This window comes from Xenopus tropicalis, chromosome 10 (genome assembly GCF_000004195.4).
Source record: "Xenopus tropicalis strain Nigerian chromosome 10, UCB_Xtro_10.0, whole genome shotgun sequence".
Taxonomy (NCBI): domain Eukaryota; kingdom Metazoa; phylum Chordata; class Amphibia; order Anura; family Pipidae; genus Xenopus; species Xenopus tropicalis.
In genome coordinates, this window is record NC_030686.2 from 18473016 (window position 1) to 18488333 (window position 15318).

General features: G+C 42.5%; 1 protein-coding gene across 1 annotated transcript; it reads left to right on the forward strand.

Annotated features, from left to right (window-relative positions):
* Positions 1-7786: 7786 nt before the first annotated feature.
* tmub2 (transmembrane and ubiquitin-like domain containing 2) lies at positions 7787-13584 on the forward strand. Its single transcript, XM_002935538.5, has 3 exons — positions 7787-7893; positions 8896-9500; positions 11619-13584. Exons 2-3 carry the CDS (start codon positions 8899-8901, stop codon positions 11980-11982), a joined length of 966 nt encoding a protein of 321 aa, XP_002935584.3. The 5' UTR covers positions 7787-7893; positions 8896-8898; the 3' UTR covers positions 11983-13584.
* Positions 13585-15318: the final 1734 nt, after the last annotated feature.

A 15318-nucleotide genomic window follows, 5' to 3' on the forward strand; every position in this document is an offset into this window, starting at 1 on the left:
TGAGTGTACAGATAGGTAAGTATAGGTTATGTATGCTGGGTTTACTTGGAAGGGTTGAACTTGATGGACTCTGGTCTTTTTTCAACCCTATGTAACTATGTAACCTTGTTTCCAAAAATTTTGGGACACTGTGTTAAACATTAAAAAAAGAGAATGGACCAATATGCCAATCATTTAATCCCAATATTTAATTGCAAATGGTGCTTTTTAAGACATGTTGGTGGCATCAGATTCAGAATGAGCATATATTTTTCAGAATCATCCCATTCTAATGTTATTTACATTTTACAGGTTTTTTGGAAACAGGGATGTATGTGAAAGTCTATATTTGCAGAGCATGTATGATTTGGGGGTTACCCCTATGGGGGAGCGGCAGTAAGGGGTGCATTAGGGATTTGTCTCGGCGTAACTTGGCATGACCTGGATGAAACAAGTGCAGAACCTACAGTGTCCTAGTTTTTCAGTCAGGAGTGTTGGGAGTTACGAAAATGTCCCTTAAGAAAGTTCAAGACTTTGGGATAAATAAAAGATATTCAACAATGCACATTGCTTAAATGTTTAGAACTATATGATACCTATTACTAGTCGGGGTAAAGCCATTATACTTGGGATAAACTTACTGCTGGGCACTGCCCTACACTACAGCACACACCTCCAACACTCTGATTCCCCATGCCCGGCTATGCCTGGACATGCTGCTAACCCACCATAAACCCACACACTTTTGTGTAAACCTTGTTGCCTAATTGCAATATATTTGTGTGGAATTTTATTTTCTTCCCCAGAGTTTGAATAAATTTTGGTTTAATCAAGTCATGTTTTCATGAAAAACTGTGCTGAATGGATTTACCCAATGGGATGGGTCCCAATAGACTGCAGTATGATCGAATTGTTGGTCCCTGAGCCAATGGTTGTATCCGCCTGATTTGGCCCTGCATATGGCGGCCAAATAGGGCAAAGATCCACTTGTTTGGTGACCTCGTCAAAGGGGAAAAACTTTACATTGATGACTGGCTTTACTCAAGAGAAGTTCTAGCAGAACCAGCCTAGCATGTGTGGTCATCTGCAACATCCAAAGAGGGCATTTTTCTATTTAAATCAGCGTGAAAGTAGGGGAGACATATAGGGCTCTCTCGACTTATGGCTGGGACAAAACAGATCTTTAAGAAACCATTAGTTCCTTAGACAGCATATCTCCAATACTTGCACACTGATTTAAATAGAAAAATGGGAGTTGAAAGCACTTTACCTTCAGTACAGTGGCTTGCAAAAGTATTCGGCCCCCTTGAACTTTTCCACATTTTGTCACATTACAGCCACAAACATGAATCATTTTGTATGTGATCCCTTAACAAGCCTTAAAATAACTTGCCCAGCACGGATGTCAAACTTACAGGCTTATAATTGCCAGGCTGAGATCTTACTCCCTTTTTAAAGGGTATTACATACTGTATGACCTGCTCCTCAACTCCTCTCTCATTCCCTCCTCACACACTCGCATTCAAGACTTTGCAAGGGCTGCCCCCCTTCTCTGGAATTCGCTCCCACAAACTGTCAGACTTTCTCCCAATCTCTCTGCCTTCAAGAGATCTCTAAAAACACATTTATTCAGAGAAGCTTACCCTAATCTAGTTTAACAATACCCTGTGCCCCACCTCTCACAACTCTGGTCATGCCCATTCCCACACCTTGTGTCTCAACTCTTTCTCCTTGTAGATTGTAAGCTCTTTTGGGCAGAGCCCTCTTCACCTCTTGTATCGGTTATTGATTGCTTTATATGTTACTCTGTATGTCCAATGTATGAAACCCACTTATTGTACAGCGCTGCGCGATATGTTGGCGCTTTATAAATAAATATTAATAATAATAATAACGCTATGGGCATTACATACTGTATAACGCTATGAGAAAGATAATGAAAGACATATTTTGTCAGATACACTCAGACTCTTCCTCTGCTCCAGAAGGTTCCCAGTCTTGGAACCAGACACGCACGTAGAAGTAGTGTACAAAATGAAGATTGGAACAGGTGTGGTTCTGTGGATTAGGGCCTGGTGCAGGTCGAGTCTTACCTGACCAGCACATCACTATTGTAGGCATCCACACTCCTGCCCTCTAATTTGCTTGTCATTTAGGGGCATATTTATTTATTATAATGTGTAAACCAACATTAGTGCTGTAGAAATTGCAACCTTGAGGAAAAATAAATCACCCTTTTATGCTTGTAAAGTGTTTTTAGCATGGTTGGGTTTAGACCAACAGAAGTAAAATATGATTTGCTAGAGGGATTTCTACTGAGACCAATATGATGTTTCATTAGAATGTTCGGCGGGCCTGTGGTGCTGCCCTAGAGACATTCTCAGCTGCATAGATTCTGGTTCTGTGCTATTAAATCACAACCAACAGCATAACTTATCTGGGGATACACTAGTCCTTTGCTGGTGCATTTGCCTTTGAATCATTTCACTCGGCAAAACAATACTTTAACTGGACATGCTGACCTCAGCATCCTTCATTACAGCGGAGAAATATGTGCTGAATAAGGCCAGCAAGTCAGCCTGGTTCTTCCGATAAGATAAGTGACATGAAAAGTGATACATATACAATGAATAAAAGTTTTAGTTGTATTGTAGCAGCAGAGTGCACCTGTGATTTATATTACTTTACAAGTTCTAGGCTCAAAAGATGTAGATAATAGCCTAAACCCAACATCCCAAACCCCTTGCTTAGTCCTGTCAAGGTCTCCACACTCTGTGTTTTTCCACACAAAATACATTGATCAATAGATCAATGCAAACTGTGTCAATTTTATTATGCACATTTAAAATTCCAGACATCAAAGGTTTGCAGCACGACTGTGTACTGCGGTTTTGTGTCTAAAAAAGTGACAAAATGAAACTATGCACACTACACTTGCACTAGTAAATAAGCCTGCACTCTGCAGAACCTTCAGTTGGAGGTTTGATCAAAGTTGTAATAGGTTATTCCTTTAAATGATTAGCTTGACTCCTGTGCAACGGGTGATTTAATTAGACTCCATTTAAAGGAGAAGGAAAGGCTAAGTCACTTGGGGGTGCCAAATTCTTAGGCACCCCCAAGTGAGTTTAATCGTTTAACTTGTACCTTGGTGCCCCTGTACGGAGAGAACAGCACCAGCCCGGGGTACCTGTAGCGAGCGAAAAGCCGACTTCTCTGTTAAAGTTCCACTATTCACTCTACTGCGCATGCGTGCGCGGCGATACAGGAAGGAGGAAGCGCTCACTACAGCTACCCCGGGCTGGTGCTGTTTTCTCCTAATAGGGGCACCAGCCCGGGGTACAAGGTATGCGATTAAAGTCACTTGGGGGTGCCTAACATTTTGGCACCCCTAAGTGACTTTGCCTTTCCTTCTCCTTTAAATGGAGTCTAGTTTAAATAAACATCAAATTGCCTCAGATATTATTAAATGGAAAATTATAGTGAAATTATTGCAATATCCAAAATTGTGTTTTAAGTGGATTATGATTCTGATAAATCTATACAGAGATAAAATTGTGAAAAATTCATTCATTCAGAGCTCAGATTTCGAGTGCCTGAAATAATCCCCCCCCCGGGGTTTCAGAGGTCCTTGGAAGCAGTTCTGTTTTGGTTTACCTTCAGCGCTTACGGCCGTGTAGTACTTTCCTTCTTATACATTACTTTACACCCTATAAGAAACGTCGTACCCACTAACACTGACATAGCGTTTTAACAAGTTACATTTTATAAGCAAATTCTGTCACAGCACTATACAGTCTGACCCCATTTCTACCTCACACCGAGGGCTGGAATTAATGACGTATAGCAGGTCCACCCCATAAGTGGCCCCGGAGAAACCTTGTTAAAGCGATACTGACAGAGTTTGAATTTTTTTTTTTTAACTTGCCATGTTATTTACTTACCTGATAGCTACTGAAATCCTATTAAAAAAATCCCATGGTCCAGCTGGTCCTCTGTCCGCACCTTCTGAATCTAAGTCCCATGACGCCGCCATCTTCTTTCTTCTCTTCCTGGTACCTGGATCGCCGTCCCTGCAATAAAAAACACTTACCTTTACACCAATCGGCGACAGGACCTGCACTGCCCTTTCTTGCTTCAGTGCGCGATGACGTCATCGTGCACGTCGGCGCTCAGGAACAAGCGTGCCGATGCTTGTAGTTTATTCTTTAGCCTGCTTGACTACTGCTGCACATGTTGTGTGTGTATATATGCGAAAAAGCGCACTTTAACACTGAAATAACGCAAAGTAAGTATCAGTGGCATCCAAATACACAAGATCACATATTACAATATTCCAATCTAATCAAATATTAAATAAATAACAACAAAGAATAACAATTTAACAAATAAAAACAATATGCTAGTATTACTATAACAATACTGCCAGCACAATAACATCTATATATAAAAATATAAGATACCAATAATATTATATTAGCTACTAATAATACAATAAAGGTATACATAAAGCGAAAAAAATACTTTGCTGGTACAGGTATAGGACCCATTATCCAGAATGCTCGGGACCAAGGATATTCCGGATAAGGGGTCTTTCCGTAATTTGGATCTTCATACCTTAAGTCTACTAAAAAATCAATAAAACATTAATTAAACCCATAAGGATAGTTTTGCATCCAGCAAGGATTAATTATATCTTAGTTTGGATCAAATACAAAGCACTGTTTTATTTTTACAGAGAAAAAGGAAATCAATTTTTAAAATCTGAATTATTTGCTTATAATGGAGTCTATGGGAGACAGGCTTTCCGTAATTCGGAGCTTTCTGGATATCAGGTTTCCGGATAAGGGATCCCATACCTGTAGTACTGGTATTACTAGTATAATAGTACTATACTAATACTATAGTAATCAAGCAATACTATAATGATATAATACTACTATACCTCTAGAGCCAAACTATACAGGTTTAATACTACTATACCACTAGAGCCATACTATACAGGTATAATACTACTATACCACTAGAGCCATACTATACAGGTATAATACTACTATACTACTAGAGCCACACTATACTGGTATAATACTACTATACCACGAGAGCCATACTATACTGGTATAATACTACTATACCACGAGAGCCATACTATACTGGTATAATACTACTATACAGGTATAATACTACTATACCACGAGAGCCATACTATACTGGTATAATACTTCTATAACACGAGAGCCATACTATACTGGTATAATACTACTATACCACTAGAGCCATACTATACTGGCATAATACTACTATACGACTAGTATGCTGGTATAATGGTATTACTAGTATATTTCAACTATACTACTACTATATTTTATAATACACTGACAAGCCATTCCTTCTGCCAATCAATGTTTGTGCATGTTACCCCATAGTATAGTGCCACAGTACCTGACAGTCCCTTTTCAGCCTGTTAGTTTAAACCATATAATGCCAACAGCCTACTTCTGCACAAATATGGCAGACTAAATATATATTAACTGAAATTCAATTTAAAGATGAACAAGCTCTTTTTGTATGATGCAATTGGTCTTAATTTTTTTTGTAGGAGTCAAATAATAAATGTTTTTTTTTCTATCAACATGGCTTAATTTTCATCAAGTTAAATAATAAGCAGCAGCTCCTACAGTTGTACCCAGAAGCATTGCAGGCAATATCTGCAAAAAAATGGCAAGTCTTGCTCTTATCCTCTGGCTGACAATCTGCCCCGTATGGCTGATAATCTGCCCCATATGCCCTTGCCATAAGAGCAAACCCGCATAAAGAACGCAGGCATAGAAAAGCAGACCGTATATTCACTTTATACATTAAGATATACTACATACATACATGCATACATTCATAATAGGAAGATGATCTATATTGGAAGACACTATTAGATTTAAATGTTGTAATAGTTTCAAATAAAATTTTATTTGCATTCACTGAAAACAAATGCTTCTCCTTTTTCAGGACCAAAATAATGCCTTCCTGCTTAGTTAAACAGTGCCATAGCTGGCACCAATTGGTCTGACATGACCTGTCCTTCATGCCATGCTAATTACTGCTCATAATGCCATAATGAACCACCCCTTTAAAATGAGGAGTGAAGAATATAGTACTATTGCCAGTTATTGTGCCCAGTCAGTAGGGGTAATGCCAACTAAACATGACCTGCCTATCAGTGCTAGGTACCACCTTCATCATCCTCGTTTTATTTTCCATGCAGTCACTTTTCTGTGTTTCCCTAGGGTCACTGTATGCAGTTGGCCTGCAATAAATATGGCAGCCGTGTGTTAGATCGCATGTGGACGGCATCAACCTTAAGGGTCAAAGATGAGATAGAGCAGAAGCTGGGTATGTCTGCTATACAGCTATACTGGGGTGATCCAGAGATCCCTTCCTGTAATACGGCATTATATTTGATATATTCTCTCTCTCTCTCACACAGTCGAGAAGCTCCACCAACTGCAGAACGATCCTGTCGGTCACCACATCGCCCGCAACTTTGCCCTGACGCACTTTGTGAAGCGGAGGAAATACTGGGAGGAGCGCCAGCTGGGGGAGAACAAGCGCCGAAAAATGTTTTCTGAGATCCTGGAAGACTGAAGCGACATCTGAAAAAACTGACTTACAGCTCTAAGCCATTGCCAACATGGTGCCTTGGTGCGGAGTTTGACAGTTCAAGCCAGGACTTGAATCAGTCATAAATCTGCCAATTGGTGGTTCTGGAAGTCTGGATGTTACAACAGAATCCCTTCCCTTGTTGATTAACATGCAATGAGCTGGACTCTATCATGATATGGAGCTTATATTTATAGGGCAGTGGTTCTCAACAAGCTAGTTGAAATACTTTATTTCACTAGGTGACAGCACTTCTAAACCGGGATAAAATGACAGCCTCTTTTACAATTATGATTAGTGATGAGCGAATCTGTCCCATTTCGCTTCGCCATAAAATTTGCGAAACGGCAAGAAAATTTGTAAAACGGCAAAAAATTCACAAAACGCATTAGTCACGCTATTTTTTTTTGTTGCCCACGTCTATTTTTTGTCGCCTGTGTCTATTTTTTTGTCGCCCGTGCTTTTTTGCTGCACCCGCGCCTTTTTGATGTGACCATGCCCGATTTTATGTGACAACGCCCTTTTTGACGCGCAACGAAAAATTCCGTAAAAACAAGTAGGATCTATCCTACATGCACTATATTTTATAATTCCTATGATTATTCATTTTCCAACTAGAACATAGTCCAACTATATAAAAAAAGTCTATTTCCTTATATGCAAAGGTACACTGTTCCATTACCAACTAGGAACTAGATATATCTGACCATATTGTCTAGTTTCTATTACTGTTCCTTTTCCCACTAGATTTTAGCCCAACTTACACTGAAAGATCTATTTCCTAGTCTGTAAAGCTGCTCTGTTCCACTAGCAACTTGGAACTAGATATGTCTGAAGAAATTGTCTAGTTTCTATTACTTTTCCCTTTCCCACTAGATGTTAGCAAAACTACACTGAAAGATCAATTTCCTAATCTGTAAAGCTGCTCTGTTCTATTACCAACTAGGAACTAGATATATCTGAAGAAATTGTCTAGTTTCTATTACTGTTCCTTTTCCCACTAGATTTTAGCCCAACTTACACTGAAAGATCTATTTCCTAGTCTGTAAAACTGCTCTGTTCCATTAGCAACTTGGAACTAGACACAACCCGCCAATCACTGCCAATCGCTACTCTCTTCCTACTTCCTATTTCCGGCCAGCTAAAGTGACGCTGTGTGGTGACGTTTCCCCGGGCGCGTAGTTAGTGACGCAACCTTCCAGATACGGGTGGGCCCTTGTGAACTCGGGTTTGGGCAAAGAGGGATCCAGGCGAAGCCGGGCGGTAAGTGACACGCTTTTGACGTCACGTCATATTTAGACCCGCTCAGGACTCAGGAGCCGTGACCTCACCCCCTTACGTGTATCACCCCCTTACGTGACATCATCACACCCGGCCGTACCATTGTAGCCTCGACTTCCTAGCGTTTATACGTGACAGGCACACTGTAGCCCCATTCAGACTATGATTCCCTGACTGAGTTTGTGTGCTTGTATAGGGTTTTGTTGATAGGCAATGCCATTGGTTCCACTGTGTGTGCTGCGGTATTGGTGCCATAGTCACTCTGTGACTGCTCTGAAAATGAGTGGGAGGCCAGGTGACTGCTGAGAGAGAAGGAATTTGGGGCCTTGTCTATCAAGGGGCTGAAGGCTGATGCCCTGTCTCTGCAGTGTCTGGGCCTTTTATTGTATAATATCATACAGAGAGACCCCTGCTTCAATGTGTGGGAGGCCCCTATGTGGCAGTGGATTGTTGGTGGCATCCTGTGTTTGTGGTTTCAGATAGCTGGGGGGGCTGAATGTGGGTCATCTTTGTATTCCTACCTGCCCGCACAGTACCCCCTTTTAGCTTACCACTCAGGGGCAATCTGGCCCATTCAGAGTCAGCAGCGTATCTACCTGTATATGGGGTGCTCTGTTGGGCCTGCCAACCAATACCTGGCTGGAAATTGAACAGATTTCGATCGGCTTACTAATGCCTTCCTAGTCTCGATGGCCTGCGTTTCATCATTGTCGTATGATTGGCCAAAACAATCGGATGGGCCCAATACTGCCCACCTCATATAAGATCTGCTTGTCTGGTGACCTTGCCAAACAAGCAGATCCTTACATGTATCTCTAGCTTAAGAAGTACATGTTACCTGCAGCCCTCCTTCTGCTGTTGGATGATAGCTACCTGCCCTTGGCCAGTAGATATAGTTTGCTCAGTGTGCTCACGGCCCCTAGTAAAGCATGGTGGGCACTGTATCTCTTTCATGTAACATGTGACCATCTGTCCTTCTTCTAGGAAATGGGCATGGAGTCGCCCCCGCCAACCATGATAGAGGGTCTCGGAGATGAGGTAACAGTAGCAGTTGGTCTCTTCATCCTACTCCTAGCCATCACCTTGGCATGGCTTTCAACCTACGTTGCTGAGGGAAGTGACCCCCTTTTAGGAAGCTTAATCCCAACTGGGCGCAGGGATCCTCTCCTGGTACTCAGTAATCCAGTACCTGCCAGTCCTGAACCACAGAGGCCTGCGGAAGCCCAAGCTGAGAAACCAGAAGAAGGAGAGCAGGATCCTGGTGGAGAGCAGGAAGCTGGCAGTGAAAATGCTAACCTGGATCAGATGCTGGATATTCAGGGGGTATCCAAGCGCAGCCAGGCTGTGCCACCACTGAGAGAGGAGGATGGCACAGAGCAGGATGTGACACAGGAAGATGATAAAGAAGCGGAAAGCCCTCTTATTGTGGGTAGAAAGATAGAACAAGAGGAGGAAAAGCCACTTGCAAAAGAGGGGATGACTCGGGAGAAGCCTGAAGAAGCACTCATGACAGTCAGGCTTAAGTTCCTGAATGAAACAGAGGAGGTGGCTATGGTCAGGCCAAACGACACCATTGGGATGTTAAAAAGGTGAGATAGTGAGGAATTGGGATACAAATAACAGATAAAGAATATAAACCAGATTAAAGGTGGTCAATAAAAGCTGACAACTGGGTTCCTCCAGGACAGTGCTGTCCAACTGGCGGCCCGCGACCCCCCTCTGTGTGGCCCCCCACCTGTCTGGCTGCTTTGATGGCTTACCTTTGAGTAAGCATTAAATGGTATCAGTACTGAGATTAACTGGCCCCCTGCATGGTTCTCACCTCAGATTCAGGCTGTAATCCCTCTGTATTGTTTAAAAATGTAATCCCCTGTGTTTTTCACACCTTTTAATACCTGCATTGTTCACACCTCAGGCTCAGACTGTAATCACTCCCATTGTTCACTTCTTCACACCTCAGACATAGGTACTGTAGGCAGAGTATGGCACACACAGGCAGCATAGGTCAGGGAGGGTATGGCACACACAGGAAGGGAAGGGCAGGCAGAGTATGGCACACACAGTCAGGTTAGGGCAGGCAGAGTATGGCACACACAGGCAGGGTAGGGCAGGCAGAGTATGGCACACACAGACAGCATAGGACAGGCAGAGTGCTGTCTGTGTGTGCCATACTCTGCTTGCCCTATGCTGCTTGTGGGAGGTGAACCTGGCAGGGGTTTGTTGTGGGAGTTTGTTAGCAGTTGGAAATAGCCATTAAATGGTCCCTAAGGTGTGAAATTATGTACTGGGGGTTGCTCTGCTATCCACAGGGGAAGAGGAGGCATATGAAATTTAAGGTTATATCTTAATATGACATAATTCTTTCACATATGAATGATGGTTGATATCCCCACAGTAAGAACCAAGCATTTGGGATTTTGCTGTGCTACCACCATTGTGATAAAATAGGTGTGGTTTGAAGTGGGTGTGGTTTCAAAAAGGGGAGTGGTCAAAACTGGCTTCCATTAGCGGCCCTCCACCATGTATGCTAGAGAAATTCCGGCTCTCGGCACCGTAGAAGTTGGACAGCACTGCTCCAGGACAATGTGGCAGCCTATTGGCCCATGTAGGAGGCCAACCAATATCTTTCAGGTTTGAAAATCCCATTAGACTAGAACCGCATCAACACATTGATGCAGTCCTCATCCATTGTGTCTTCATAGTCCCTGCTCTATGATCTGCCCATTGGCCCTGCGCATGAGTGGCCAAATTGGGTTGAGCGTGAACAGATTTCAACATGTATGGCCAGATTAAAGCTAATCTCTACATATCCAGCCTGTAACACCTCTAAGACTGTGGTTGAACAACCACAGCATGCACTTGGCAGGTGTATTTCAGCAATAGCTGCAAGGTTGCGAGTTGAAAATGTAACCTATACCTGAACAATTGACTGCAGTCACTGGTATCATATAATATGTACATAGGTTCTGCAGTAGGCAGTGCTAGTCCATGCCTGTAGGTAAATACTGCAAGGTCTGCTCCATAGTAGATACAACTTGACTGCATTATCATGGATGAGCTAATGGACAGAGCTTTAAAGTAATAGTGACACCTTTAGTTTTGTGATTTAACATTTTCTTTGATAGCAGTAATAACTATCAATAACAAAATCACTGACATAAACCTACCAATTCAGTATAATATATTGCCGTAAAAAAACACTCCACTTCCTCATATGAAGAAGGCTACTACTTTCCTTAGGGGGCTTTATTCCTGCTGTTTATTTCTTTCAGACCCCTTCTGTGGTCACATAATATTAGCTGACAACACAATTTAACTGCACTGCCATATTCTTTCTGCCAGTCAAGTCCAACACGCTCTTAAAGCAGAATCAACCTTTGTCCAGTTAATCTAAAAGAGAGGTCAAATTGAGGTTAAAATGGTTTTGAAGGAGATATAGGCAAATATAGAAGTGTCCCTATCCCTTTAAATTGCCATTTACCTAATAATGGAGGAGGAATTGCACAGGTAGCAGCAGAGAAAACCTTGACTTTTACAAGTGCACTGAGAATGCAACAAAAAAAGCAGTTCACACAGATACAGTTACAGTATATATATATATTATTTTTGCTATATCTGATGACTCCTTTTTCTCTCTCCCTTTCTCTTTTGCCTATTCTCATCTTATTATTCTACCATCTCTAATCATGTGACCTCTGGTGCAACAGCAAATACTTCCCAGGCCAAGAACAGCAAATGAAGCTAATTTTCCAGGGGCAGCTCCTCCACGACTCTTCGCAGACCCTGTGCTCACTTCATATCACAGACAACTGCGTTATCCACTGCCACCGCTCTCAAGCCACCACCCCGACATCCTCATCCAGCCCAGAGTCTGGAGGAAGCTCCCAAGAGCATACTGGCCTCACACCCCCTATTGGGAACCTGATGATCCCTGTTTTTGTGGTCATGTTAGCATTAATCTGGTACTTCAGAATCAACTACCGCCAGTTCTTCACTGCTCCAGCTACTGTCTCGCTGGTCGGAGTTACTGTATTTTTCAGTTTTTTGGTCTTCGGCATGTATGGACGATAAGAGACGAAGAAGCATGAGCTATAGGGAAGGGACATGGATGCTGAAACATAAGTCTGGTGTATTGCTCTACTCTAAAAAGATGGCTCCCCATTTGTTTGCTGCTTCAGCTAACCAATAATTTGGGGGGCTTAAATATGCCGTATCCTATTGTTCTCTGAGTGGGATAATCTTATTCCCTGATCTGCCCTTAGCTCCCAGAGAACTTTAGATGAATAAATATAGATGGTTTCTCATTCTCCCTGGCAGGTTTACACGGTATGGTTTAGCCAAATAATGAGACTGTCAGCCTAGCCAGAGCAGGATTTAATAAGCATATAAGCCAAAGTGACCCCCATATTGGCCCTGGCTAAAAGCAGTACGTATGTGGGTGGGTTAGGGATTACCATATAGTTTAATAAAATGATTGAAGGCCAGCATCAATTACCCAACAGCCACCGCAGTGAATGCCAGAAGTTGGTGGCCTACGCAATGGTAAGGAATCCTATAATCTAGATAATACTGTATTTTGGTATTGCTTTGAGAATATAATATGCCTTAATTTCATGGCAAGCAGATTTAGGGGGGGTTTATAAAGAGAGTATAGATATCCCTGCGCAAAACTGAGATGTACAGCACGTTTGTTATGTTTGATTGTAGGAGAGCACGTAACCATGTCTGGGCGCACCAAAGCTGTGGGGGGAGGGAGGTTACATTGTATAATGTGTCCAGTTATGTGTAAGGTGGACTTCTTCCTTTTTATACTAAGGGATCCATCAGTCACAACCAAAGCTCAGCACTAGTGGTGAGAGAAGCTGCCTGCATTTTGATTTGCTGATAAATTTGCAAAACCACGGAAATTTACACTTGTAATCGAAACAAGAGGATTGGCTACTGACAGAGAGCAAGGGAACTGCTGTCACTGCTGCCAGGTTACAGGAAAACATGGAAATCAGTGTAAGGGAGGGCAGAAACAAGCAAGAAACCAATCGGACCTGGTCATACACAGGTTAGGCAGTACCAGGGGATATTCTGTGGGGTTGTCACATGACAGGCTGGTTCATACACAGACAGGAGTGACTGATCCAGTAACTTTAAGCAAACAGGTTAACCTTGCTGCAGGGCCATGCTGCAGTTTTGACACCGGGCGGAACTGACTCCACGGCGAAATTCTAACACAGTTTTGCGAAAAGTTGCACCAGAGGGGAAACCAAAAATTCTGCATAAAACTGCGCCTCCCTACTCTGCACTAGTCCTGGTATTGCCACCCAGTGAGGCTGCTAGAATGGAAGAGGTGCCACTTGCTGTATGTTTGCACAATAGAAAAGAGACGTTTGCCCAGCAACCTAGAATATTTTCCGGTGGGGGCTTTTTGGTGAAACAACTGGATCTTTATATCTTGCAGACTTTTTGACAAGGTTGTAGAATTGCTGCATTGTTTGGGCTGAACATCGTTGCTTAGTTTCCATGGTTTGAAAAGGACAGGTTTATCCCAGCCCTCAGGATGACACTCACTATCCAATAGTATCTGTATTTCAAAGGGAATAAGCTTTTACTGTCCTCTAAGGGGGGGATCTACAGTGTGGGTGTTTATAACTGAATAAAGTCATCTTGCTTCTCAATGAACCAGACTGCTTGTAACTGAAATGGATGTGAACTACAGCTGCCAGCTGAGGATGCTGGGAAAGGTTGCTAGCAGCTGGGGTTCATAGTAGCTGCAGGACTTTCTCAGTTCATACCATTTATACAGGTATAGGATCTGTTAACTGGAAACCCGTTATCCAGGAAGCTTTGAATTACAGAATGACTATCACCCAAAGATTCAATTTTAATAAAATAATTCAAATGTATAAAAATTATTTCCTTTTTGACTGTAATAATAAAACAGTACATTGTACTTGATCCCAACTAAGATATAATTAATCTCTACAATCCTATTGGGTTTTAGCAATGTTTAGTTTTTTTAGTAGACTCAAAGTATGTGGATCAAAATTACAGATCCCTTATCCGGAAAAACCCAGATCCCAAGCTTTCAGGATAACATGCCCTATACCTGTATAAGGACTGCAGCCCTCCAGGCGTGGCAGCTAGTTGTATGAGAGATGCGAAGAGTTATCTGGCCACATTGAAAGATTGGCCACTTAAGGTCTATGGAATTGGTCTGCGTACCCCAAATCTTACCCTAACTGGTCCTTAGGCTAGGTGCTCTATAAACTGTGTAGGTGCAACAAACAAAGGGATCCCTGCAAATAACTCCACAAAGAAAGGGTTAATCCCAAGACATTTACAGTGGCTTGCGAAAGTATTCGGCCCCCTTGAACTTTTCCACATTTTGTCACATTACAGCCACAAACATGAATCAATTTTATTGGAATTCCACGTGAAAGACCAATACAAAGTGGTGTACACGTGAGAAGTGGAACAAAAATCATACATGGTTCCAAACATTTTTTTACTAATAAATAACTGCAAAGTGGGGTGTGCGTAATTATTCAGCTCCCTTTGGTCTGAGTGCAGTCAGTTGCCCATAGACATTGCCTGATGAGTGCTAATGACTAAATAGAGTGCACCTGTGTGTAATCTAATGTTGTGTCTAAGAGAATATTGGGAGCAACAACACCATGAAGTCCAAAGAACACACCAGACAGGTCAGGGATAAAGTTATTGAGAAATTTAAAGCAGGCTTAGGCTACAAAAAGATTTCCAAAGCCTTGAACATCCCACACAGCACTGTTCAAGCGATCATTCAGAAATGGAAGGAGTATGGCACAACTGTAAACCTACCAAGACAAGGCCGTCCACCTAAACTCACAGGCCGAACAAGGAGAGCGCTGATCAGAAATGCGGCCAAGAGGCCCATGGTGACTCTGGGGGAGCTGCAGAGATCTACAGCTCAGGTGGGGGAATCTGTCCATAGGACAACTATTAGTCGTGCACTGCACAAAGTTGGCCTTTATGGAAGAGTGGCAAGAAGAAAGCCATTGTTAACAGAAAGCCATAAGAAGTCCCATTTGCAGTTTGCCACAAGCCATGTGGGGGACACAGCAAACATGTGGAAGAAGGTGCTCTGGTCAGATGAGACCAAAATGGAACTTTTTGGCCAAAATGCAAATCGCTATGTGTGGCGGAAAACTAACACTGCACATCACTCTGAACACACCATCCCCACTGTCAAATATGGTGGTGGCAGCATCACGATCTGGGGGTGCTTCTCTTCAGCAGGGACAGGGAAGCTGGTCAGAGTTGATGGGAAGATGGATGGAGCCAAATACAGGGCAATCTTGGAAGAAAACCTCTTGGAGTCTGCAAAAGACTTGAGACTGGGGCGGAGGTTCACCTTCCAGCAGGACAACGACCCTA

Bases quoted from the DNA above. Each gene is read 5' to 3' on its own strand.
- tmub2 (XM_002935538.5), top strand. From the start codon at position 8,899: ATGGGCATGGAGTCGCCCCCGCCAACCATGATAGAGGGTCTCGGAGAT. The intron at 9,501-11,618 runs GTGAGATAGTGA...CTGGTGCAACAG, and splicing joins ACCATTGGGATGTTAAAAAG to CAAATACTTCCCAGGCCAAG.